This window comes from Anolis carolinensis, chromosome 3, assembly GCF_035594765.1.
Source record: "Anolis carolinensis isolate JA03-04 chromosome 3, rAnoCar3.1.pri, whole genome shotgun sequence".
NCBI classification, from domain to species: Eukaryota; Metazoa; Chordata; class Lepidosauria; order Squamata; family Dactyloidae; genus Anolis; species Anolis carolinensis.
In genome coordinates, this window is record NC_085843.1 from 141,905,308 (window position 1) to 141,931,811 (window position 26,504).

The 26,504-nt window shown below is 38.2% G+C and overlaps 1 protein-coding gene and 1 long non-coding RNA gene across 3 annotated transcripts in view; one reads left to right on the forward strand and one right to left on the reverse strand.

Moving 5' to 3' along the window:
* The window catches only part of pibf1 (progesterone immunomodulatory binding factor 1), a 108,243-nt gene that overhangs the window by 24,717 nt on the left and 57,022 nt on the right, over positions 1–26,504 (reverse strand). For both annotated transcript variants that reach the window (XM_008106908.3, XM_008106909.3), the window contains exons 11-14: positions 22,695–22,860; positions 22,318–22,468; positions 11,752–11,842; positions 715–817 (exon numbers count right to left, since the gene is read on the reverse strand). In XM_008106908.3, coding sequence (XP_008105115.1) covers positions 715–817; positions 11,752–11,842; positions 22,318–22,468; positions 22,695–22,860 — 511 coding nt within the window. The remainder of the gene's footprint in view (positions 1–714; positions 818–11,751; positions 11,843–22,317; positions 22,469–22,694; positions 22,861–26,504) is intronic.
* LOC134297607 (uncharacterized) lies at positions 2,032–5,371 on the forward strand. Its single transcript, XR_010004400.1, has 2 exons — positions 2,032–2,083; positions 3,188–5,371. It is a non-coding gene; the product is annotated as an uncharacterized LOC134297607 (long non-coding RNA).

Consider the following 26,504-nt stretch of genomic DNA (forward strand, 5'->3'; position numbering starts at 1 on the left):
GCCTCCCCACGCACACAATTATTTTAATGAAATAGTAATGAAATTTCATTACTACCGTAATAGTTACAAATTTTTTACTAACAATACTTTAGAAACACTTTAGAAACAAAATGCCAGTGCACTCTAATTTTGTAATGACTTTTGAAAAAAATTTATCGATTGCATAGCCCTAGTAGCTAATCAAACTACATTACCCAAATAATCAATAAAAGAATAATCCAAAAGGTTTCACATAAAAACAGTAAACTCAGGAAGCCCAAATCAATTTTCCAATGTTATGAGTGATAGCAAAGATGGTCTAATATAAATATATATATATATATCAGAATACCAACAAGTTTAAAAAAAACAGATGTGTTTTTAGATAAGTGAAAGCAACTGAATAAAATAAGCAGTATTACATGAAAAAATACCCCAAGAACATTGAACCAGTTTTGCTAGTTCTTTCTCTGTTCAGAAAACAGAGACTTATCTGTCTAGTCTGCATTTTTGTTTAGTCTGCAAAGTAATCTATCTTTTCATCTCCGCTTTAATACAACATAAATTGCTCTGAAACGGATTAGCATGGATGTGTTTTCCTCAATTGTCCAAACAAGTATGTTAAAATGCTACTTTGAAGTCCTAGACCATTATACACTTTGTATGTGTGTGTGTAAAAAAGAGAGGGAGAGTGGACACATGTATATGTGAGCCTTTATCTCAGGAGTTGTATACCTCTTGTGAGAGCAGAGTAACTTGTTCCTTATGATGCTCCAGATCCTTTACAAGTAATGTATTCTGCTTTTCCAGCTGCAGTAGCCTTCTAGCCAAATGACAACTGTGTCAAAAGGGAAAAAGAACAGCTCAAATGAAATGTCTTCCAAAATATGACAAATGAAGTCATACAGAACTTAACTTTAACTTGCATTAACACATTAACATGCATTAACATATTAATATTCACTTGTAAATGTTTAAACAAACAGAAATAAACAATTTCCTGGCTATAAAGAGGAAGAAAAATGTTATATTTATAAAGAAACCAACAAAAGAGAAGCTGAAAATCCACTTTTAAAACGAATGTAGCATATGTTGGTAGTTTTAGAGTTATAGGTAGAGATGTATGTTTGTTAAGTAATTGTTGTCTTAATATGTTTATGTACTTATAAGTGTTGTTGCTTTTCTTTTTGTGTTTTTATTGTCAAAAATTAATTAAAATATTAATAATGGAAAAACATTAACTTGCATAACAGGAAATAAAATATTTTAAAATTAAGAATAATCCTAGTGAATAGACAGTTGTGATCTAATAATACAGTTGTCAACCATTTGTGTCACAATGTGAGAACAGAACTGCAACCCACCTGGGCAAGGAAGCAGGAAAGAAAGGTATTTGGGTGGCTAATAATTTCAGTGGACTTTTTTTTGAAGATTTTCCTATAAAATTAATCAGAAATTTGAATGTAGCTGGACTTCATTTCAATTAGGGACAAAGCTGGATTGTTTCCCTGCACTCCAACTGGAAGGTGACAGCCTACATATGTAGCTGTAAGTGAGTTAGCAATATAGCAGTCTTCAATGCTTTCTGTTCTTTCTGATAGCATAATCATGTCTCTGTGTTTACATGAACAAAAGCTACTATCTGTTGCATTTCAGATAATTATCGGAGAGCATCATGGACCACATAATTACCTTTAGGCAATCATTACAGAAAAGCATCTCTCCCGCTTGCACTTATCTAAGCTATAGTAAATTATAAAACCACTGGAGTAAACATATGAAGTAATTTATTTTTTATGAAAGAAAGAAAAACATAGAAAAATATTGAAGAAAAAAAGTTTGTTTACTCAGTACAGTATACATTCTTTTCTTTTTGCAAGTGCTGTGAATGCGAGGGATTTATTGTCAAATATATAATCTAGAAAAAGGAGAAAACTTATTATATTCAAAATAATGGGTGGTGTGGTAGTTATCTTTTTCTTCAGCACAAAACATCTCTAGACTAAAAAAATATAATTTATGGGGCTAACATTTATTATTTTTGTTGGTTATTTCAGTGTGCAATAATGATGATACAGGCAGTCCCTGGGATGAACAAGACAAGGTCTGTAAATTTGTTCTTAAGTTGAATTTGTTTGTAAGTTGGAACAGGTACATCTTTTAAGTGTAACTCCAGCAATTTCTGTTTAATTTTGTATAGCATATGGAAGGATTAACATCCCTGTGGTATTTGCTTTGCTGTTTGCGGCCCTGTTCAGAAGATTTCATCTCACTCTCTGTCCCTGTGACAATTGGATTTTAAAAGTGTTGGCATGTTATGGAAACAAGGATTGGTAATAAAGCTTCAGTGAAGACGCCTTTCCCCACCCTTACAGCAGTGGATATCCCTTCCTAGGGGTATATTTCCTCTCACTTCCTGTTGTCTCACCCTCATTTGTAACTAGAAGTCACATATAAGTCGCATGTTTGTAACTCGGAGACTGACTGTGCATTTTGAACAGAACATAGACTAAATTAAACTTATTTAAGCCCTGACTGGGATACAAAGATTTTAATGGAAGCATAGGCCACTGTGTATGAAGAATGCTTTTGTGCTATAACTGATGAGTAATAAATACAAGAACGATAGTATCATGTGCAGACAGTGGGCATTCCATACACTCTTGAAGGACTACCAAACCTCCCTCATGTGAACGTGATCAGTTTTGCTGTCCCTCTTGTGTGTGCTAGTCTTTCTGAAGCATGGTTGCTATACACCAGGAACTTTCTAGGGAAGGCAGAAAGTTGAGAAAAACCCACAGCCAATGTTCAAGTATTTCAGTAAGCTGAAAATAGGAGAGAGGGAAATAGATTTCCACTAGCAGAAAAGATTTAGTCCAGTGTTTACAGAACTAACAGTTTAATAGTATCAAGTAGATGTGTGCATTAAAAAATAATTAATATGAGCTGGAGAGTTTAAATGATCTACATGGCTACATGGGCATCTACTTCCATAGTCTACAGTGCTTATAGCTTTGCAAACAGTCTTGCAAATGGCAAATATGGTTTAAAACATGAATTAACTTTGTAACAAAAAAATAACGAAACACAGAATAAAGAGTGTGAATGTAGAAAACAATTCAGGTTTTTAAAACTTCTTTTATGATTATTTAAATCAATTCTGAAAGCAAACTGATAAACAGAATCACTTTGAAACTTTCTTTTTCAGGTGAAGGCTATTTATAGAACAAGCAAAATGCACAGCCTGGAAATCTTTTCTGCTGTTTTCAAACCATTTTTCCTCTGAAATGAACACTTTATATGCTTAAGTGCAGTCAAGCATTGGTAAATGGTTTTTTGTTTCAAACAAGAAGGCCTCTTGGAATGTGTACAATACTTTAGTGTGTCCAAGGAAGAGAGAGTTTATAGCAGTCATTACTTCTTTGGGAAATGTTTACTTGTACTTATTGCAGAAAGGCACACAGTACATGTAGGTAATGTGTATTTATTGCAGTGTGACCTGAAACTGAAATATTCTGTGTAAAAAACTGAATGTGGGGATGGTGGGTGGAGGCGAGAGAATGGTCAGGCAGCTAAACACAAGGCGAAAGCTGCTATTGGTTTCGCTTTCTGAGGCTAAGCACAGCTTTCAACAATTTGAGCATTGCTGACTTACAGTAGCAGCCCTGCATTTTGAGTGTTGATCTGTATAAATGAAAAAGCCAGACATTTAGCCAAACAGATCAGCTTGTTGTATCAGATTGGTTCCTCAAATGAAACTGAATACAGTAATAGTCATATTAAGCAACAGCCATTTGAAATGTTGACATAGAAAGCCATGTGACGTATTGGGAGGCTTTAATACACATATATGCACTCTCTCACACACATATGGGAAGGGGTAGAAGATTGAGAATGAGAGATTTACTTAGTATGCCCTAAATTACAGCTGACGGGAGTTTACTATCGTGGAAGTGATGTTTTCCCTTGTAATTAAGAAAGTCTAGGCGAAGACGGCTGTTGGCCAATTCAATAATATTTTGTTTAAGGCACAGAAAATTCTAAAAACACACAAAAAAGCGTATGCATGTGGAGGCATGTATACATACCATAGCAAGAAAATATGCTAAATGACATAAAACAATGGTGGGACACTGCAGTGCATAGCAAAGAATAGTCTTGCTGGAAACTTTTGATTTTAAAAAGGAAAGATGTGAAACAAAGAGCATAACATTGTTAAGAGTGCCCCACAGGCCTTCTTTGACTCAGGCTTTAGTGCCTCATCCCCCTTTTGGGTTTTGTTCTTCCAAGTGCCAATTTCTCCACTGTTTACGCTGTCGTTCGCACAGAGAAATATTGGTGGTTGCTTTTGGTTAAGAATTAAACCAAACACAATTTAAAAATAAATAGGTAAAACCATTAAACACCTATTCACATAGTTAAAGCACTTCACAGCACCCCCTTTAAAAGACTTTCTGGGGAAAAAAAGTTTTATCCTACCGTCGGAAGGACAGTTTGGGGGGGGGGGGGCATTTTGGCTTCCCTGGGCAAGGAGTCGAGAGGCAGCCACCGAGAAGGTCCTCTCTCACAGACTCCAAAACCATGGTTGCGATGGAGGTGAAACTGAGGGAAGGGCCTCTCCTGAGGATCACAGGACCCAGAAAGGTTCTTAGAGGAATATATGTTCTTCCAAATAGTCTGGACTTGAGCCGTACAGCTCTTTATAGGTCATAATCAGCATATTTAATTGTGCCCGGAAACAGACTTGCCCACTGGCTGCAAGTTGTTGTAACAGGGAGGTTGTATGTTCCCTTTAGCTAGCCCTGGTTAACAATCTGGCTGCAGCTTGTTGGACAATGTGGTTTCCAAACACTCTTCATAGGCAGCCCCACATGGAGTATGTTACAGTAATCTAATGAGATGCTACTAAGGAATGTAATCAGCATTTTTGGTGCTGTTTAAATGTGCAAAGGTGTTGCTAGCCACTGCAGAAACCTGGGCCTCCAGGTTCAACGCCAAGCCAAGAGTACTCCCAAAGTGAACCTGTGTCTTCAGGAGTGTGTCCCCATCTAACTCCCTCCCTGGAGAGATTAGATCAGCCCCCTCCCACCTGTCCTTCAGAAAGATGGTAAAGACCTGGCTGTGAGACCAAGCCTTTGGGGCAGTGCAATAATGGCAGCAATAGGAAATTTCACCCTGCTGACCAGATCTGGTACTGCTGACTTGTAATGGTTTTAAATAATTGTTTTAATGTGAAGATAACTGAATTTAGTGTTTATGTATATATATGTTTATTTTATGTTACATCATTGAATGTTTGCCGTATATATGTTTTGCTTCACCCTGAGTCCCCTTCGGGGTGAAAAGGGTGAAATATAAATGTTTTAAATAAATTATAATAAATAGATAATAAAACAGGCTGGACTCTACTCCCCGATTTGCCTTCCAACTGATCAGGAGCACCCCTGTCTTGTCTGGATTTAGTTTTAATTTATTTGCCCATTACTGATGGCAGACTTTAATTAGGCAGACTTAGGACCAGGACAGCTTCCTTGGCTTTAGGTGGAAAGTAGTAGTAGAGTTGGGTGTCATCTCCATACAGAAAACACTACACTCCAAATTTCAGGATTACCAATCCTAGTGGTTTTATGTATATGTTGAACAGAATGGGGGGTCCAGAAGCCAACATCCAAGGGTTCGAACAGGAGTCCTCGGGTCACCCTTCTAGGAAGAAACAAAGCCACTGTAAGACAGTGTCTCCAAGTCCCCTCTTAGCGAGATGACCCAGAAGGATACCATAGTAGATTTAGACTGGAGTGTATACTTTGTACCTAAAATGTGTTGCTCAGCACTCTGGGTTCATTAAAGGGGAGGGGGGAAAATAAATGGAAAAACCGAAAATAACAACTAATTTTATTCGTTACCTGCTTCACCTCATGACCTGAGGCAGGGTACAGCACAGTTAAAACACCCAGATAAAATACAATATCATCAAACTCAGTACTGTAAAATGGAAAACACAGAACCCAAGCCAAGTAGATTTTTTCTTCACCAATTTAGTATAGACAAATGGGTGCTTTTGCATAGAATTGCTATACATTTGTTTCATTTGTATGGCCATTTTTGTTTTCGAGCACTGCTTCTGAAAATAGGGCCTTTCCAAATGAGCTGTTTCATTCTTTCATCCAAATGAACGAAAATTTTAGTCCCATTGGCCAACATGGGAGGGCTTCCTACACTCCCCTTCCCCTCAGTTTTAGGGCTAGAGGGCCCCACCATTTCACTGATCATCACGTTCTGTCCAGCATTTATTTGAATTGTTACGGTTGGTGGGATAAACCCCTGGCTCTGAATCCAGATAGGCAAAATGCAGTCTGTGGCTCATTGATCCTGTTTTTGCAATCCTTGGCTCTTCTTCAGGCTCCATTGTCTTTTTAAATGGGTAGCAAGACCCCTCCTGTACTCTTCAACACACAGTAACTTGGAAAGAGTCTCTCTTTAAGAGAGTGTGTGTATGGCCTGCAGGCCCAAAGCGCCTGTGACTGCCAGGGCTTGCAGCCGAGCACCAAGCGGAGTGCAAAGCACCTCTTAGTAGGCACTTGGCGCTGACAGTCCTGCATGCCCTGACAGTCGTGGGCTCTTTGAGTATGTGTGTAGCCTGGAGGCTCAAAGAGCCTGCAACTGCCAGGGCTTGCTGCCGAGCACCGAATCTAAATGTTTTTTTTTAAATAGTTTTATTCTGACTCATGCAGAGGTTCATGAGAAAGTAATAGTGTGTTATGTCTGAATTATATCTCCTCGCTGTGTTAGTTTGATGCTACAAATGTTTTATATACAGTAGAGTCTTACTTATCCAACATAAACAGGCCAACAGAACACTGGATAAACGAAAATGTTGGATTTTAAGGAGGGATTAAGGAAAAGCCTATTTAAACGTCAAATTACTTTATGACTTTACTACTTAAGCACGAAAACATCAAGTTTTACAACAAGTCTGCCACTTGTTTGGGAGAGTGGCTGCATTTGTGTTTTTGTTGGGCGTGTTGGTCTGCTGCGTGTTGCTGCCTAGAGAAACAGCTGTGTATCCGGGTGGGAGGCAGACAGCGATGGATAATACAGAACGTTGGATGAGCGAAGGTTGGATAAGTGTGACTCTACTGTATATAGGAAAAATACAAATAATACTATGCTACAAAAACGGAATTTTCTGAAAATCTGAATGCTAACAAATTGATTATGGCATTCAGCTTTCAAGAACCAGAGGCTACTTCATCAGACCCATGGAATCAGGATACAGCTGCTAGGAACCCAAGGCTACTTCATTGCATCAATGGAATTCGGATGGCATTTCATGCCTGGGATCTTCTCTATAGAAACATGTGCCGTAATAAATCTGTTAGCTTTAAGATACAGAATTTCCAGAGTTCTACAGTCTTTAGAGAAGGCTATGAAAAAGAGGACCCTTCCAGATGAGCTCACAAAGCATTAATTGTTCCAAGTTCTAAAATAACAATTGCCCCTATCCATGAGCAGTGAGTACATATTTTTGCTGCAGGGGAAATGAGACGTTGATACCATGAACGATCATTCTTGGATAACTGCATGAGCAATCCAGACTCATGGGTTTTCCCTCATGTCAGCTGATCAAGGCAGGCATCCAAAATTATTTTGTTTCCACGCTCTTCCAAATCAGTTTAGTTATAAAGCTTTGCTAGATATGTTTTATCAGATATACTACTCAAAGTATATTAGAACTGTAGAAAAGCTTTGTTTTGTTCAAACTTCTGAGTATGGTGGACTGCTCATGCAGACATCTAAAAATAATAACTTACGGCGAGTATCTACCTCTCATTTTCTGAGCAATCCATATTCATGGGATATACTAAAGCACATATTTGCAGGTGTGTGCGCTTTATACTATTAATGTTTTCTGCTTGTAATACAGTCCTTCCAAATACCACCTGAGCAGCTTTATATATTGCAGCTGTGGTGGCGAAATGGGTTAAACCCTTGTGCCAGTTGAAGTGCTGACTTGAAGGTTGCTGGTTTGAAGCTGTGAGACGGAGTGAGCTCTCATCTGTCAGCTCTAGCTTGAGCTGACATGAGAGAAGCTTCCTAGCTAAAACACCCAGGCATCCCCTGGGCAATGTCTCTGTGGACGGCCAATTCTCTCACATCAGAAGTGACTTGCAGTATGTTTTCAAGTCACTTCTGACACGATTTTAAAAAAAGCTTTATATATGTCTAACTTGTAATGCCTTTTGGATCTAGCTGAATGTGTCCACACATTCGTAGGCCTCTGCACTTTCCAGGAGTCATAACATAAGAAAATGAAAACTTAAATTGATCTTGCTAACATAATTTTGAAGCTTTGTTGCCCATAGTTTTTGGACGACAGCAAACAAATGGGGCTTCTACCCTGTTTCCCTGAAAATAAGACATCCCCAAAAAATAAGACCTAGTACAGGTTTTGCTGAATTGCTAAATATAAGGCCTCCCCCGAAAGTAAGACCTAGCAAAGTTTGTGTTTGGAAGCACGCTCACCAAACATAATACCAGAGCATGCAGGATCAATAAATGTATGTATCATAGATTGTTGTACATGGAAATAATGGTAGTAACAAGACATTCTTGATAGGATTCACAGTTTGTCTGGTTATGCTGGTTTGTGATGACAACTACTGTACAGTATATAATAAATGTTCATTTTTTGTTCAATAATAAATGTGAATTCTTTTTCATGGAAAAAAAAAGTCATCCTCTGAAAATAAGACCTAGCACATCTTTTGGAGCAAATTTAATATAAGACACTGTCTTATTTTCGGGGAAACACAGTATGTACTGTATTCGACTTGGCCTCTTTATATACATTTTACAGCTCTCCTAATATCTGTGGAGTGCTATTACCTTTCCAGCTGATGAGTTGGTTTTTTTGTTTTGTTTTTTTTTACAAAAGGCTGGCAAGAGTATAGTTCTATCCAAACATTTTTAGAATGAATGTTGGATCTAAAGTCAGTGTCACTTTGTCCTCCTCAAATCTGCACAAGACAGATAGAGAAGCCATGTGAGACACTCTTCTCGCTGAAACAACTGCTACTGAAGTGCTTTGTTTAGTGCCAAAATCCTCAGCATTGTCCTATGCAGTGGCTGAAATGGAAGTTTTGTTAATACATTATATCCAAATCTCCTTCAAAAACATTTTTACATAAAGATAATTGGAAAGAGTTTGACCTCCAGGTACCAAAATTGCTGACTACACTGCCAGTGTTTGACATGAAAGCTTTTTATGCCAGTCTTAAAACAATGTAAAACATTTCCTATTTGTTGTGTTGTCGAAGACTTTCATAGCCAGAACCACTGGGTTGCTGTGAGTTTTCCAAGCTGTATGGCCATCTTCCAGAAGGATTCTCTCTTGATGTTTTGCCCATATCTATGGCAGGCACCCTCAGAGATTGTGGGGTCTGCTGGAAACTAAGTAAGTGAGGTTTATATATCTGTGGAATGTCCAGATTGGGAGAAAGAACTTTTGTCTGCTTGAGGCAGGTGTGAATGTTGAAATTTACCACCTTGATTAGCATTTAATGGCTTTGCAGTTTCAAGGCCTGGCTGGTTGCTGCCTGGGGGAATCCTTTCTTAGGAGATGTTAACTGGCCCTGATTGAGTCTTGTCTGGAATTCCCCTTCTTTTTGAGTGTTGCTCTTTATGTACTGTCCTGATTTTAGAGATTTTTCAATACTGGCAGCTGGACTTTGTTCATTTTCATGGTTTCCTCCTTTCTGTTGAAATTGTCCACATGCTTGTGGACTTCAGTGGCTTCTCTGTGTAGTCTGACATGGTGGTTGTTAGAGTGGTCCAGCATTTCTGTGTTCTCAAATAATATGCTGTGTCCAGGTTGGTTCATCAGTTGCTCTGCTATGGCTGACTTCTCAGCAGTGCCTTTCTTGTTGCTTGATTCATGTTTGAGCGCTGCGTTTGGTGATCCCTATGTAGACTTGTACAGCTGCATGGTATATGGTAGAATCCTGCAGAGGTGACAGGATCCCTTTTGTCCTTTGCTGAACATAACATTTGTTGGATTTTCTTAGTGGGTCTGTAGATTGTTTGTATGTTGTGTTTCTTCATCAGCTTCCCTATGCAGTAAGTGGTTCCCTTGATGTATGGTAAAAACACTTTCACTCTGGGTGGATCTTTGTCTTTAATTCCGTAGCTTGTTCTTGGTCTTGCAGCTCTTCTGATGTCTGCGGTGGAGTATCAATTGGCCTGCTGAGCCCAGTTTAAGTGGTTCAGTTCACCTTGGAGGAGATGGAGTTCACAGATTTGTTTTGCACGGTCTGCCAGGGTTTTAATTGTGCTTCTTTTTTGACTTGGGTGATGGATGTAGTTTTTAGGTAGGTATCTATCCGTGTGTGTACATTCTCTGTAAACTGTGTGGTCCAATTGTTGATTGGGTTTGTGGATGACTAAGACATCTAGAAATGGCAGTTGTCCTTCATTTTCTTTTTCCATGGTGAATTGGATATTTGGGTGGATGCTGTTGAGGTGGTCCAGGAACTTGTTCAGTTCTTCTTCTCCATGGCTCCAATTGGTGAAGGTGTCATCCACACATCTGAACCATGTGGTGGGCTTTTTTTGTTGCTGTTTCCAGGGCTTGTTTTTCAAAGTGTTTTATGTAGAAATTTGCTATGACCTGACTGAGAGGGCTGTGTGGATGATTTTAATGTGTAATGGTTTATGTTTTAATCAATGTGTTTTAAATAGTTTTATGTGTTTTACTTGTATAATATATTTTAATCTATTTTGTATCTCAACTTGAGGAGAGATGGGTAATATCATTATCATCATCATTATCATCATTATCATCATCATCGTCGTCGTCGTCGTAGTTGTCACTATTGTTTCAGCCATGCCTGCTTCCTGTAACTGTTTGTGGAATCAACCCATAACTTTCCTCTTAAATATATTGGTTCTTTTGCAAACTCTGCAATTCATTATTCTTCCCTGCTACTTCTCTTGTGAACACTGATGCTACTATGATCGTTACATAAGGACAAGCACAGAATTGTTTCTTATATAGAGTAATGTTTTACAATGGTAAAGACAAATCAAACATCCCACTTTTTATGGAGCTGAGAAGAAATTCAAAATGACAGAACGGATGGGAGACAGAATGGAATGCATTATTGTGAAGACCAGCACAGTGAATTGCAATAATAAAATATTGGTTCATTATTGCAGGTCCAATTTTCTATTTGATCAATGGCATAAATGCTATAGCATACAATCTAATTAAAAGAGGAGTTAAATATTAAATGCATATAAATGTTATGTTTTTAAAAATAAACCTACATATGCAACTGTTTGCCACAGAATTAATCCACTCAATCAATTTATCTTCAAATTTTCAGTATAGTAAAATATAAAAGACTATTATGGAAATTATGAAAATGCCACTTACACTTGCTTAGGTATTAAGAATAATGGGGTCAGAAAGAGTCAGATTTCTCCTTCCATGGCGAAAGCCTTCACATCTCAACTGCCTCTTCTCACAAACTAGCCTTACATGATCTCTAGGTCATAGAGACATAGCAAGCAAACTGTTTCATGTTATAGATGAGCTTGAAGAATGAACAGAAGCTTCAGGATGACTTTGAAAATTATATCTGGTATACATGGAAAACACACAGCATATGTTTGGAGAATGGGTTTCCAAACAATGTCTTGTTATATATATAATTTCATAACTGAATGGAAAAAAATATTGCAAACACAACTGTGTGCCGATATAGAATTTACCTTTGCTTCAACCGTCTTTTGGCTGTGGTAGGAACGTTTGCCCCATATCCATAGGAGAAGAGAACTCTTTCTGCTTCATCTTCATTTTCAACTATAAATATATAAAGCACCTTTTCAGAAAAAAACATCTTGGAAAAAGTAATGTAATGTTGCAGGACACAGAGGGATTTTCAAGGGAAAATTGTGGTAAGCTGCTTTGAAAGCCTCCATGAACTATAAAAGCAGGATATAAGTATTATGAATGAATGAATGGATAAATAAATAAAGGAGAAAATGATAGGATGATAAAAGCATGAGATTCCTTTTGCTATGCTTGTCTTATAAAACATTTAGAGCATATTGAAAATATAAATATAATAGAATATAGAGTTTATAATACAACTGCCATGCAATACAATATCATTTAGTATATCATGAATTCCATTTTATAATTTCTATATGGAACACTTTGAAAAACAAGCCCTAGAAACAGCACCAAAAAGCCAACTGTTTGGTTCAGATACGTAGATGACACCTTCACAATTTGGAGCCATGGAGAGGAAGAACTTAGCAAGTTCCTGGACCACCTTAACAGCATCCCCCCAAACATCAAATTCACCATGGAAAAAGAAAAGGAAGGAAAACTGCCATTTCTAGATGTTTTGGTCATCTGCAAACCCAATCAACAATTGGGCCACACAGTTTACAGAAAACCTACACACACAGATAGATACCTTCATGAAAACTCAAACCATCACCCAAGTCAAAAAAGAAGCACAATCAAAGCCCTGGCAGACGGTGCACAAAGAATCTGCGAACCTCACCTCCTCCAAGGCGAACTAAACCACCTAAACTGGGCCAATGGATACAGGCCAATGGATACTCCACCACAGACATCAGAAGAGCTGAAAGGCCAAGAACAAGCCATGAGAGTCAAGACAAAGATCCACCCAGAGGAAAGGTGTTCTTACCATACATCAAGGGAACCACTGACAGCATAGGCAAACTGATGAAGAAGCACAACCTACAAACTATCTACAGACCCACAAAGAAAATCCAAGAAATGCTACGGTCAGCGAAAGACAAGAGGGATCCTCTCTCCTCTGCAGGAGTCTACCGGATACCATGTAGCTGTGGACAAGTATACATAGGGACCACCAAACGCAGCACCCAAACAAGAGTCAAAGAACATGAAAGGCACTGCAGACTAATTCAACCAGAGAAATCAGCCATAGCAGAGCACTTGATGAACCAACCTAGACACAGTATATTATTTGAGAACACAGAAATGCTGGACCACTCCAACAACTATCATGTTGGACTACACAGAGAAGCCATTGAAATCCACAAGCATGTGGACAACTTCAACAGAAAGGAGGAAACTGAACAAAATCTGGCTACCAGTATTAAAAAACTCTAAAATCAAAACAGTAGATGGGAACCAACACTCTGAGGGCAGAGGAGACCCAAGGACGCTAATGACTGAACAAAGATGCCCCCCAGGCAAGAGACAATAACTTTCCAATGCTAATTAGGGTGATTAACTGAAACATTAATGCTGGCTTCCCAGTGACAAAGGACTCTTGCCACACCCTGGACTCTCCACAGATATATATTTTTTCCTTTCCTTGCCTAGTTTATCCATGCCACACATCCTCTGAGGATGCCTGCCATAGATGTGGGCAAAACGTCAGGAGAGAATACTTCTGGAACATGGCCACACAGCCCGAAAGACATACAACAACCCCAATTCCTTTTATACCTCACTTTTTCTTTAAGAAGCTCAGGTGGCCTATATGGTTATCTCCCAAACACTAATTTTCTCTTCACAATAATCTTGTATGACTGGCTAGTTCATAACTTTCAAGGACACTCACACATTTAATTGAGTCACAGAGCTAAGATTCTCAAAATTTGTTACAAAAACGCAACATCAAAATACGACACCCTTCTAGAACTTTTAAATTTAATGACTGTACTGGTATTATTCCCCTCTTGTTTTCAAAAATGAAACAAGACTTCTAGTATTTTTTATTGTTTTTAGTGGATGAATGAAATCACAGCCATTAATAAAGGGGGAAGTGGGTTGTTGTGAGTCTTCTGGGCCATGTTCCAGAAGCATTCTCTCCTGACGTTTCATCCATATTTATGCCTAACATAGAATAATTTCCATTTGATATGGGAGTCAGGGCGTTAAAATGCAGCATTCTCTATCAGTTTAACGTGTATGCTGAACATCTCATATGTAACGAAGGATTAGACTCAGAGGAAGAAAATATGAGGAAGAGACACCAGCAGTTTAAGATATGCAGATGATACCATACAAATAACAGAAAATAGCAAACACTAGAAAAATTACTGAAGAAAGCAGAGGAAGAAAAGGCAAATGAAAGTTGACAGCTGAGCATTAAGAAAACAAAAAAATGTTATCCAAATAATATTTACATAACTTTAAAGTAGATGATGAAGACATAGAAATAGTTCAAAATTGTCCATACCTTGGCTCAGTCATTAACCAGAATGGAGACTGTAGTCAAGAAATCAAAAGAAGATTAGAGCTTGAAAGGATAGCAATGAAGGAACTAGACAAGATCCTGAATTATAAAGGCATTACCATTGAATATGATGGATTGTTCATGACATCATATTTCCCATTTCTATGTGTGCTTGTGAAAGCTGGACAGTGAAGAAAGCTGACAGGAAGAAAATGAACTCATTTGAAATGTGATGCTACTGCTAAAAAGATAGGTAAATGGGTATGAAAGCCAATCAAGCCCGAGTTCTCCCAAGAATCCCAGATGACCAAAGTGAGACTGTTGTACTTTGTCATATCATTAGAAGACAAGACTCACTAGAAAAAGACAGTAATGCTTGGTAAGGCACAAGCCAGTAGGAAATGAGGAAGACTTTTAGATGGCTAGACTCAAACAAGAAAGCCACAGACCTGGGTTTGAAAGATCTGAACAGAGCTGCAATGATAGGGTGATCAAAGGTTTCTCATTCATGGGCTCATCGTATGATAGCTGACTTGATAGCAGTTAACAATAATATGTAATCTCACCTACTGTAATCACACTTGTAACCTAGCTCCTGCATCCAGTGTCCACATTTAAGAGATAAACATCTGGAGAGATGAAGCCTATTCATGTACAACTGACTGTACACTAGCCTCCACATGAATCTTGATGACATGGACATCCCATCTCACATGGTGGATGTCCATATAATCTTATACACATAGCCCTTTTTTCAGAAGTTTGTGCTGTACACTGGAACTTAGAAGGTAACTCACATTTGTCGAAGTGGGGTTGGGGCTTTGCCATGAAAACAAACCTGGTTGCATGTTAGAGCACTGAGAGTGTGAAAGCATATTCAGTGTAACAGTTCATCATCTCTCATTTTTATGTTGCTCTCCTAGCCAAAGCCACTGAAGGAAGAGAATATTAAACCATTTCAAAAAGTATACAGTATGCATCCTAATATAAAATGCTCATTTTATGCATTTATATTTCTGGATGCATATTTTCTAGATATATATATTACGACCAGAGTCCTGTTGGGACCCTATTTGTCCATGCTATTCCAGTGATTGCATAAGTGTGGCCCTCAGTACAACCAAACATTCTAAATATACATATGGTACATAACCTGGCATCTAACTTTGTACTTGATAACAGGTCAAGGTCTTGGTACCCAGTGTGCAATCAGTTCTAAATTTGTGAGTGTAACTATGTTGAATTATCTGCACCACATTAAAAATGTATATGGCACATGCTTTGTTTCCTGGTTGCCAAGCAATAGTCTTGTAATGGATCATGATGGCTTGGGGTGGATTTTAACCTGGGCTTCACCAGTTGTTGTACAATATTATAACCACTACACTACAGTCATGTTAGACACCAGTCTACTTAAGTCTAATACAGAAATGCTAATTAAGTATTATAATTATATAACAATATGAACAATATCAATATGGAGATACAGGCATGAGTCTGTTTGAAAATTGAGAACCTCAGAAGAGGCCTTGCTGCATGCCCAACACTTTATGAAGTTAGATTGGTGATAGCATCCTGACTGTGGAATTCCCTTCATCTCTTTTCCAGTGGGAATTCAATACAGTATTGTTCTGCATAGCCTTCAATGACTGAAACTGCTTTATTTTAAACATTTAAAAACTGTATTTTAGGACTGTTTTTCTGACTGCTTTGAAAGGTTTTTGGAGAACATGTTAATATGCATTTACCATATTTTTTATCTATGTACTGTTTTCTTTCCTTTTATTAGCCAATTGCTTCAGGAGTCTTTGTGGGTGAAAAGGTGACATAGAAAAAGCTGAAATACATAAATAAACCAGATAGTATGATCTATGACCATTTGTTCTGAATGGAATCATCACCTACATAGAAAGGTGGATAGAAAAACCAATTCACAAATCTGTACTGACTGACAAATGTTCAGTTTTTAGAAATACAGTTCACTAAAAATAATTCAGGGATATACAAACTGAGACGGGCAACTTGAGGAGGCCTTGTAGGTGATAGTAAGGTAACACAAGGCTTTCAGCAGCTGTTCTAGGCATTTCTAGTAACCTAAATCTCTTGAAGATAGTTTACTATTAAACAATAACAACAATTTTTTTCAGTGCACAATTGTTAAGACAGTGGTGGAGAATGGGTGGTCTTCAAAGTGCTGTTGGATTGCAATGCCTGTTGGCAATTGTACTTCCAACACTAAGGGATGCTGGCAGTTGCACTCCACTATCTGAAGTGCCACACTGTCCCCATCTCTAAACTAATGTGAAGTCCACTAATATTCAGTACATTTGATGGGGATATCCTATAGCGTAGGTAATCTTTCGAGTCAAGCTGAATTTGCAACAGAGTTACAGAGGCAAAAGGCAGAAATCCAGGCCAGCATGATTTCAACATGTTGCTTTTGCATTCTGCTCTCCAAGGGTGGGAAGTGAATGCCTGCCTTTCAGAATAGCAAACAAATAATATAACTGACTGAGAGTTTAACTGCCTCACTGTAATATCAATGCATAATTTCAGGAAATGATTAGCAATTGTTTCCTTAGTAGATTATTCATTCATTTATGAAATATATAAATAATCTCTCTTCCCTGCCCCCTCCTTGATCTATGATATAAAGGAGCAAACAAGCACTATTTAGCCCTGGAAGTGAGTGTTCTTTTTTTCCTGGCAACATATGCAACTATAATTATACACGGTTAGGAGAATAATTATGAGCACAAAATGTACAGGACAAAATATTTTTGGCAAGTCTCTCAAATTTAAATGCAAACACAGAGAGAGGGAAAGAAAGAGAGGAAGAGGAGAGAGAGTACACTGTAAGAACATAAAGTTTATTTCGATAAGCCTTTTGACAACAGTAAACCCAAAGAAATGAAAAATGAACACATTGAAGTGATATTTCTGAATATTTTAAATCACAATGATAAATATGTATTATGATAATACGATTTTTTTCTCTCTTACTCTCATACACAGACACAGTTGATTAAATTAGTACAACAACAAAACAACTGCCAAGTTTGACAGGGACTGATAATGTAGAGAATGAACAACAAATGAAAAATCTCAGATCTCTTTTTCTCTTGGAGGGATAGTTGTTATATGCATGCATTCAAATACCACCCTGTAAGATAGCTATTCATAGTTCCATTTTATAAGTGGACACTGAATCTGACAAAAGTGATTTTGATAAATTATAGCAGACTGGGGACAGTAATCTAGATTTTTTGCAACAGTTTTTATGAACTGTACCTACATCCAACACCTGCTGAGATTTACCTCAAGGAGACCTAACGAGGAGGAGAAGAAGAGAAATGGGGGAGGAGTCCACTTATACGAGGCTTCTGAATAAAGCAGACAGCCCAGATGCTTTCCCAGCTGTCAGCACGCTTCTCAACCTTTTAGCAAAGTAGCTAAAAAGACATGGGAAAATCCCACAATTAGTCTTTTTCACTCTCTCTGTACTGTCTACAGTCAGTGGCCAATGGGGTCACCCATGTAGGTCCTTGTGGCCATTTCCAGGGGGCTTGCTCTGTGCCACCATTGGCTGGGTGGAAGGCAAGCACAGAAGTGTCTGAGATGCCTGCTTTTGACAGGAGCCTTGTATAAGTGGAGGCCTTCTCCTTTGTGTATCCCCTCTGTCAGGGTTCCTTGAGGATAAATTAAGCAGACACTAGATGTATGACTAGCCCCCTTTCCCCAAAGATGAAAGTTTCCATTTTTGGAGTATCCCGGATTTCCAGATGAGGGAGACTCAACTCGTATTTTGTTTGGGCTAACACACTTGTTCTCTAAAGGTTTTGCTGGGCTTAAAACAAGTTTGATTTCTTTAAAATCCAAGTAATGCCATTGTATGGCAAGTTCTATAGCACAATAAAGAGAGCACGTGCATTTAATGCAGAAGGTTCCATGCTTAATCTCAGCCAATTCTAGAAAGGGCAGTAAGGACTCCAGTATTTCCATGTTGGACTGAGAGAAGGACTTACCCTTCATATCTCAATACCTGCACAAGTTTGGATGGGCTGCATTTTCATGAGTTTCAGTGATAGCCAGAACTTTGAGTTGTGTCCAGAAATGGACTAGTTGCCAGTAAAGTTATAATGACAGGGGAGGTATGTTATCTCTGCAGAATTCTGAATCTGCTGAAATTTATTAATACTCTTCAAAGACAGTTTCATTTGAGACATGGAGACATTAATTTGAGGGTGATACACAAATGATGTTAATGACGTAAATTAATAACAAAGATGTTCAGGCAAGCGAAAGAGGGCCTGTACAGAGCAATGTATGATGATGATGATTTATTTATATACCACTGTTTTTCTCTTAAGGAGACTTAAGTGGTAAAAATAGAATATACAATTGAAAAACAAAAGGCTATAAACACTTAGATAGAATTAAACCTAGCACTGTCTAAAATGAATAAATAAAACCAATTTAAAATACATAAAACACCCCACAGCCCCCCATGGCTTGGTCCTAAAAAAATTCTTGTTTACTAGTCTAAAAAGTTTTAGCCTGCCACCAGAAGGACAGCAGGAAGGGAAATCATTCTGGCCTCCCCAGGCAAGAAGTTCCGGAGTTGAGGGGCAGCCACCAGAAGGCCTGTACATAAACATACACATAATAGCCTTGTACATGTGTGGCAAATAAAGAAATTCAAGTTTCACCTATAGCAGCTATTGGCTAACAAACTGGAAGACCACGTCTCCCTTTTTCAAGTATATAAAAGCTGAGTGCCTGCTGTGTCTGAGGGAAGTCAGTACATGGGAGGGAGAAGAACACCATCACCTCCATTGCCCCAGGAAAGAGGCTTGCTGCTTGCCTCTCTACGTTTGCTGCTGTGAATCTCTTCTGATGAATTGCTGCCTACTCCAGACATTATGACAGATAGAAGGAATATGAGGCTGTTTGGTATGGTTTAACTACTGCCTTGGGTAATATTTTGCTACTCCTGTCCATTTACACAAAGGATTATGCTCAAAGTTTACATCAAAACTTCTCAAAGTGATGGTGCATGGACTGGTGCTGGTCCCTGAGCTATTGGCTGCTGGTCTCCGGTAGATTTCCAGGAAAGAAAAAAAGAGTTATAACCAATGGACAGAAATATCGTGCTGGTCCATGGCAATTTGAAAAAACAAAAAAACAAAAATACCAGTTTCCCACATCAGCTCCCAGCTCCAGGGATTCCTGGATGACACCGATTCTCTAGACCAATCGCAGTCCGGTTTCAGGCCTGGATTCAGTACCAAGACGGCTTTGGTCAACTTGGTCGATGACCTCCGAAGAGAGCTAGACAGGGGGAGTGTGACCCTGCTGGTTCTCCTGGATATCTCAATGGTTTTCGATACCATAGACCATGGTAACCTTCTGGGTCAGCTCTCCGGGCTGGGTCTTGGGGGCACAGCATTGCTGTGGCTCCGGTCCTTCCTGGAGGGCCGTTCCCAGTTGGTAAGGCCGGGGGACATCTGCTGGGACCCCTGGTCATTGACATGTGGGCTCCCGCAAGGTTCCATTCTGTCCCCCATGCTGTTCAACATCTACATGAAACCGCTGGGAGAGGTCATCAGAGGTTTTGGAGTTCAGTGCCATCTCTACGCAGATGACATTCAACTCTACTACTCTTTTTCACCAAACTACAAGGAAGCCCCCCCCCCCCCCCCCGGATACTGGTCCAGTGCCTGGCCACTGTGATGGGCTGGATGAAGGCGAACAAACTGACAGAGGTCCTCCAGGTCAGTCACACATCGGATCGGGATATAGGGTGGCAACCTGTGCTCGACGGGGTTGCATTCCCCCTGAAGACATAGGTCCGCAGTTTGGGGGCCCTTCTGGACTCATCGCTTACACTGGATGCTCAAGTGTTGGCAGTGGCCGGGAGCGCCTTTGCAAAATTAAAACTTGTTCGCCACCTGCGACCATATCTCGTAAAGTCTGACTTGGGCAGGGTGGTCCACACCTTAGTTACCTCTAGATTGGACTATTGCAATGCGCTCCACGTGGGGCTGCCCTTGAAGATGGCCCAGAAACTACAGTTGGTCCAAAGATCGGCTGCCAGATTACTAACTGAAGCAATCTACAGAGAGTGGTCAACCCTCCTATTCAAGGAACTCCATTGGCTTCAGATCATTTTCTGGTCCCAGTTCATGTTGCAGGTTATCCCTACAGACCTATGTGGTCTCTTCAATCATCAGGGGAGACCCTCCTCTCACTCCCACCCCATCACAAGTGCGGCTTGAGGGGGCGAGGCAGAGGGCCTTCTCCGTGGTGGCCCCTTGGCTCTGAAACTCCCTCCCTAGGGAGATCAGGCATGCACTCACCCTGGCAGCCTTTAAGAAAGATCTGAAAACCTGGCTCTTCCAGTGTGCTTTCAACAACTGATCATAAGAATTATCTCCTCAGCATTGATATTATCCGGCCTAATGTATTGTTCTTTCTGCCCTTATTTGGTAATTACTCTCCTCATTTATTCCACCTTGAATTCTCATTTCTATCACAGCACCTTTATCTACCTCATTAGATTCTAATCATGCACTTTTTGCACCACTGCTCAGCTTTTTTATTATTTTAACTTGTTGCATTGTTTTTATTTGGCGGTTTTACTTACCATTATATTGTTGTTAAATGTTAATGATGTTTTTATTGTGAATGTATTTTATTCTGTTATTGTGGAAATTTGGGCTTGGCCCCATGTTACCCGCCCCGAGTCCCTGTGGGGAGATGGAGGCAAGGTATAAAAATGAAGTTGTTGTTGTTGTTGTTGTTATTATTATTATTATTATTATATAATAATAATAATAATAATAATAATAATAATAATAATAATATGCCATTGCCTAGGAGATCCCAAGTGGCTAAAAGGTTGCTGGGACTTCCTTTCTAAATATTCACGAGAGAAGCAAGTCTGTAAGACAAAACACCCACCTTAATTAATCTGAAATTTGTTTTGAAAATGGAAGGGATCTTCCAACTACATTTGGCTTTACTTTTACCTAGATGCTCCTATGCAGACATGCACATAGCCTGGAGCTTATCTTAATATGCTTAGTTAAGATGGCTTAAGCATCGTAGGCGAACTATTAGGCAGATGAAAGCATATGAAAATTGTGGTTAAAAAAGGTTCAATAATTTATTAAAATTTCTCCTCATTTTCTCTATCATTTCAAATAAGTGCGAGTCACTGGAACCAATCAGGATGTGATGGTAGTATTGGAAATTCTTTAGTAGGTAAGTAAGTAAGTATGCATGTATGTATGCATGCATATTATATCCTGCCTTTCTCTCAGTGCAAGAGATAAAACAGAAGATTACAAAATGACTCAAAACAGAATTTAGTTAAAGAACAACCAGTTGTAACATCTAAGAAAAATTAAAATGACTGGCTATCATATCAAAACAAAGCACTACATTAAATCAATTTAAAAGCGTAACATGAAAGCAGAGAGAAGTACAAGAACTTCCATTAAAAGATCCTTCCACAGCAGAAAATGAATGGCCAAAAACCTGTCTAAACAAAATGAGAGCAGAAAAAGGGAAAGCTTTCCTTCAAAAATCCCAAAATTCAGGCAACCTGGACCCTAGTCATACAGGTATTTCAAAGGTCAGCACTCCAAATTGCGAAAAAGGTGGATAAGGGCAAATGTTTATGATGTCAAGGGGAAATTAAATTATCAGTAACTTGAGAGATTCTGCTTGTTTTTCACTTTCAACAGCCTCAATGCCACATATGCCAAACTAACATGACAGGAGAAACAAGTAAAATATTTACACACAGATCTGACATCCATGCCCTGCAGGACTACGGCTGGTCAAAAGTTTAGTACTGAGGACTTTAAGCAGATAACCAAACTGCAATAAATATTCTCTCTGTCAATTAAGGCACAATAAAACACATTCTTTGTGTTAATTTATATAAAACTTCTACACACTGAATATATACTATACATTCTTGCAATACATATCTTCTAAATCTCATTACAGTTATCAGATTTTAAATGTACTCCAACAGAGTACTCCAACTCCAGAAAAAACAAGTTAATTTAGAATGACTTACGTTCTGCAGTTTGCATTATTATCTCATCAAGTTCTTTTTCCAGTTTTTCATACATGTCAAGCCTTGCCTGGTACTCAGAATTTTGTGCCTGAAGTTCTGAAATCCGTTTCTCACTCATTGCTTGCAGATTATAAAATTCTTTGGTTAAAACCTATGCAGGTGAAAATGAAAGCAGAATTTATCTCAAAGAGGACTATAAAATTGAACATGGAGAGTTCAACTGGGCACTGATATAGTTTTTAGAACCACACTACACAGATAGTCTCTTATAGCTTATCATTGATACAAAAAGAAGGCAACATTCAGGTTACAATCTTGTTACTCCTAATTTCATTATCAACAGGGCTTTGCAACTGTCTGATGCTTTTCTTACATACTTCTAGTTTTCGCTGATATTTTTCACATTCGAGTTGACACTGTGAAAGGTTCCTGGACGTTTCTTCTTGCAGGAGTTGCACATGTTCACTTTCAAAAGATTTCAGTTTGCTCTGATGGAGAAGTTCAGCCACTTTGCTTTCTGTGCTGAGCTGCAATTGCCTGTATCTGAAAACACCCAAGGCAATATAATATAGAACTTTTAAGAAAATGAACAAATATAACTAAACAGCTATCAGGATCATTAGTCTTATGTGACCCAAGTGACTAAAATAGTAATAAATATGGCTCTCAAAGAATAAAAATAAATAAATGGAAACATGTATCTCTTTACCATTATTACTTCCAAATGCAGTTAATTAAGTTTTATATTTCCCCGCCCAACCTAGGGTTCCCAGTTCATGAACAACGGAAGTATACAATCCTACATTAATTTAACTGGGGATGCGACCTAATTAACTACTTCCCAGTAAAGATGCATAGCACCCAGATTCTAATCTTTAGTTACATCCACAGATGAAATTGTATGGATGTTTGTCCCACTTCCACAAATTTCTGAAAGCAGCAAAGTGTGGCTTGGAGCTGCTTGTTTGTAATGAAATATTCTTCCTGCTAATCACTTGCTAGATATTTCTCACAGTTTCCTAATGCTATGTAAAAATGAAACTGAAGTAATTTAATTTTTTAAAATAGTATTAGTCACTAAAGTCCTGTCCCGCCTCCTCAAGGTGCTACCAACAGTTGTTCAAAATAGAAAATAAATGATCATCAGAGCGTTCACAGGGATCATTATGCATTCTGTTCAAAGATTATACATATGGAATGCTTGTTCAAATATTTACATGGGTCCATTGCACATACATATACTTCAGAAATTAGCCTGTAGAAGAAACTATACATCACAACTTTCCTGGTGTATTGTGTTGTAGGTATTCTCATTGCATATGCCAAATTCATTTATTCTGTTATATGACATGAAATAAAAGAAATGTGTCTTCTAGGAAGTAGCTCCAAGTCACCAGGGAAAGAATACAACTACATGACAATCAAGAAGTCTCACTGTCAATCTTTCATGAATTAATTATGTTCATAATTTTTAAAAAATACATATATTAGGAATACAAATTAAGGAAAAATGTATTTACATTATATAGACACCTGAAAAACTTAGAAAAATTGAAGATATTTATCTGAATATAAGATAAAGTTCATCACAAAATTTGTTTATAAATGATAACATTAATAATATTTTAAATGATAAATGTATTAAAATCCATTCATGTAGATATGGTAAAATAATCTTAAAACTGTTGGATCATGAGGCTGGGATCGACATGGATGTCAGTGTTATGGACATCAAGAAATTTAGGGGAGAAAAGCAGGGGAGGAGGAATGAGAAACCAACTGATCATATGAATCTTCTCTCAGGAAACCGCTTATATCATCAAAACAAGTTGGCTTGCTTATTCCCACCACCAAATTAAGCATCAAAGTATTTCACTGTAGCTGAAATCTGTTCTGCAGAACTATTCCATTTTATTCCTGAACAAGTGCAAATACAATAAATGATAAATAAGAGAATGATTTATATAACTCAAATTTATTTATTATTACAACTCCCAATAGATAGCCAACTTTTAATGCATGCTATTTTCCTTTAAGTACTATTTCTTCTGACCAAAACAATAAGTGTAATTTAAATTGATGTTCTTGCCAGATGTTGCATTTGCCTTCCGTCTAGTAATTAAACTTACAGAATGCTTTGCATTTCGGTTTAGTGAAATCTCTCTCTTAGAGTGAGGCAAAGCTTACAGCTCTGTTTAAAGCTGCTTGCTTTAAAGCAGATTTCATCCCCCCCTTGCCCCCCATATAGCCTGCTTTATATTTTGTGCTCCATTTCTGTGCTGAAAATAAACTAAGAATCATTGGGTCAGAAATCAGCAACACAACCAGCATTGAAGAAATGAAAAAACAGGAAAACTGAAAATGGATTTATCTTAATCCAATAGCATCACTGCTCAGAAGAAGGAATCTAATAGTGGAACACTATTAACTGGCTAAGGTTGCTAACACGTACAGAAATGTGCTTGAGAGTCCCACTGAAAGAAAAAGATTTTATACAAGTCTAGAAATGGGCAGGATTGCAATTACAAAGTGAAAGAAAATTATGAGAAATAAAATACTCATCTACTGAAAGTAATGAAAATGAACAGACAAATAAATAATGGGAATTATAGTCCTCACAATGTCCTTATTTCCTATTTTTAACAAAAACATTTTTGTGTTATACATCTCCATGGATTACATCCTGTATTATCAGATGCATGAGCTCCAAGCACACACACAGAGGAACTATAATTCAAGTCTATCTCTAGTGGTTTGAACAGGAATACTTTTAAGAACATGCTGTTCAGATTAATCAGGTCACCAATGCAAGGTTCTCTTTGTGGATATTCATTGTGAATATTCATTGCTAATCAGCTAATAGTTACCTCTTAGTTACCTTGGAAGAACTAGGAAAAATAGGGATAAGCAAAGTTATATTCCATAATCTACATTTGATGAACAAAGTAAATCCATAGTCATTCTACAGATCTCTACCTTAATGTAATATAGGCATGTCCAGCTTATTTGATAGGTTAGGGACCAGAAGCACTGTGAAAAAGTGGAATTGGTTAAAAAGCAAAAGTCAACTTTTTTTTAGCTTGCAAATGCAAGACTGAACACAAGACGGTGCCAAGTTAATTGAGAGATTTTGCAACAGCATGCACTCACTAGTCAATCTCCATAATTCTCTCAAGGTTCCTACAACAAGAAGAAAAAATTAGAAGAAATAACTAAAGAGCAGAGCACACATTCAAAATACAAAATATAATCTGAATAGCTATAATTTAGACTAGGGGTGTCCAGACTTCTGGCTTCTCTGGGTTACGTTGGAAAGAAGAACAGTCTTAGGCCACACTGTGCTGTAAAACTAAAGCCAAGATTTTGTGTTGAGCCACATACATAGAATAGCAAGAGTATATAGCATGCAGCAGTGCTATGCTTTGTACAAAATACACAATTTAATACTTTTTCACAATTCATTTTAAGCAATATTGCAACAGAGTCCTCTAGAGGTGAATAACTGGCTCGGCAGATGGTGTCAGGAAGAACAATTTAGTTTCCTGGACCATAGTATGCTTTTCCTGGAAGATGGGCTTCTGACATGGGATGGGCTGCACCTCACAGAAGTAGGAAGGAATGTTTTTACTCAGAGACTGGCAATCCTGATCAGGTGAACTTTAAACTAGGATGTGTGCGGGAGGGTGACAACATACTTGGGAACAGTAGTTTATTGAGGCCTGGAGTAAGGGTTGGACAAACACAACAAGTACCAAGCAGCAGACAATAATCTCAAACCCACAAGTTTAGATGTCTTTACACTAATGCCCAGAGAATGAGAAAGAAACAAAATGAACTGCAACTTTTAGCACAACAAGACAGTTATGATCTAATAGGCATAACTGAAATGTAGCAATGGAGGGGTATAACTTATTTCAGAAAAATAGACCAAACAAGAGAGTGGGTGAAGTAGCATTATATGTCAAAATATATTCACACCTATGAAGAGGTGAAAGGTTGAGAGCATCTGGATAAGAATTAAGGGAACAAGAACAGAAAAGGATGTGATTGTGGGGGTCTACTACAGACTTCCAAACCAGACGGAAGAACTGGATGAAGCCTTCCTTGACCAGATGACCAAACATGCAGAATGAAGAGATATAGTAGTAGTGGGGGATTTCAACTACTCTGATATTGGTTGGAAAACA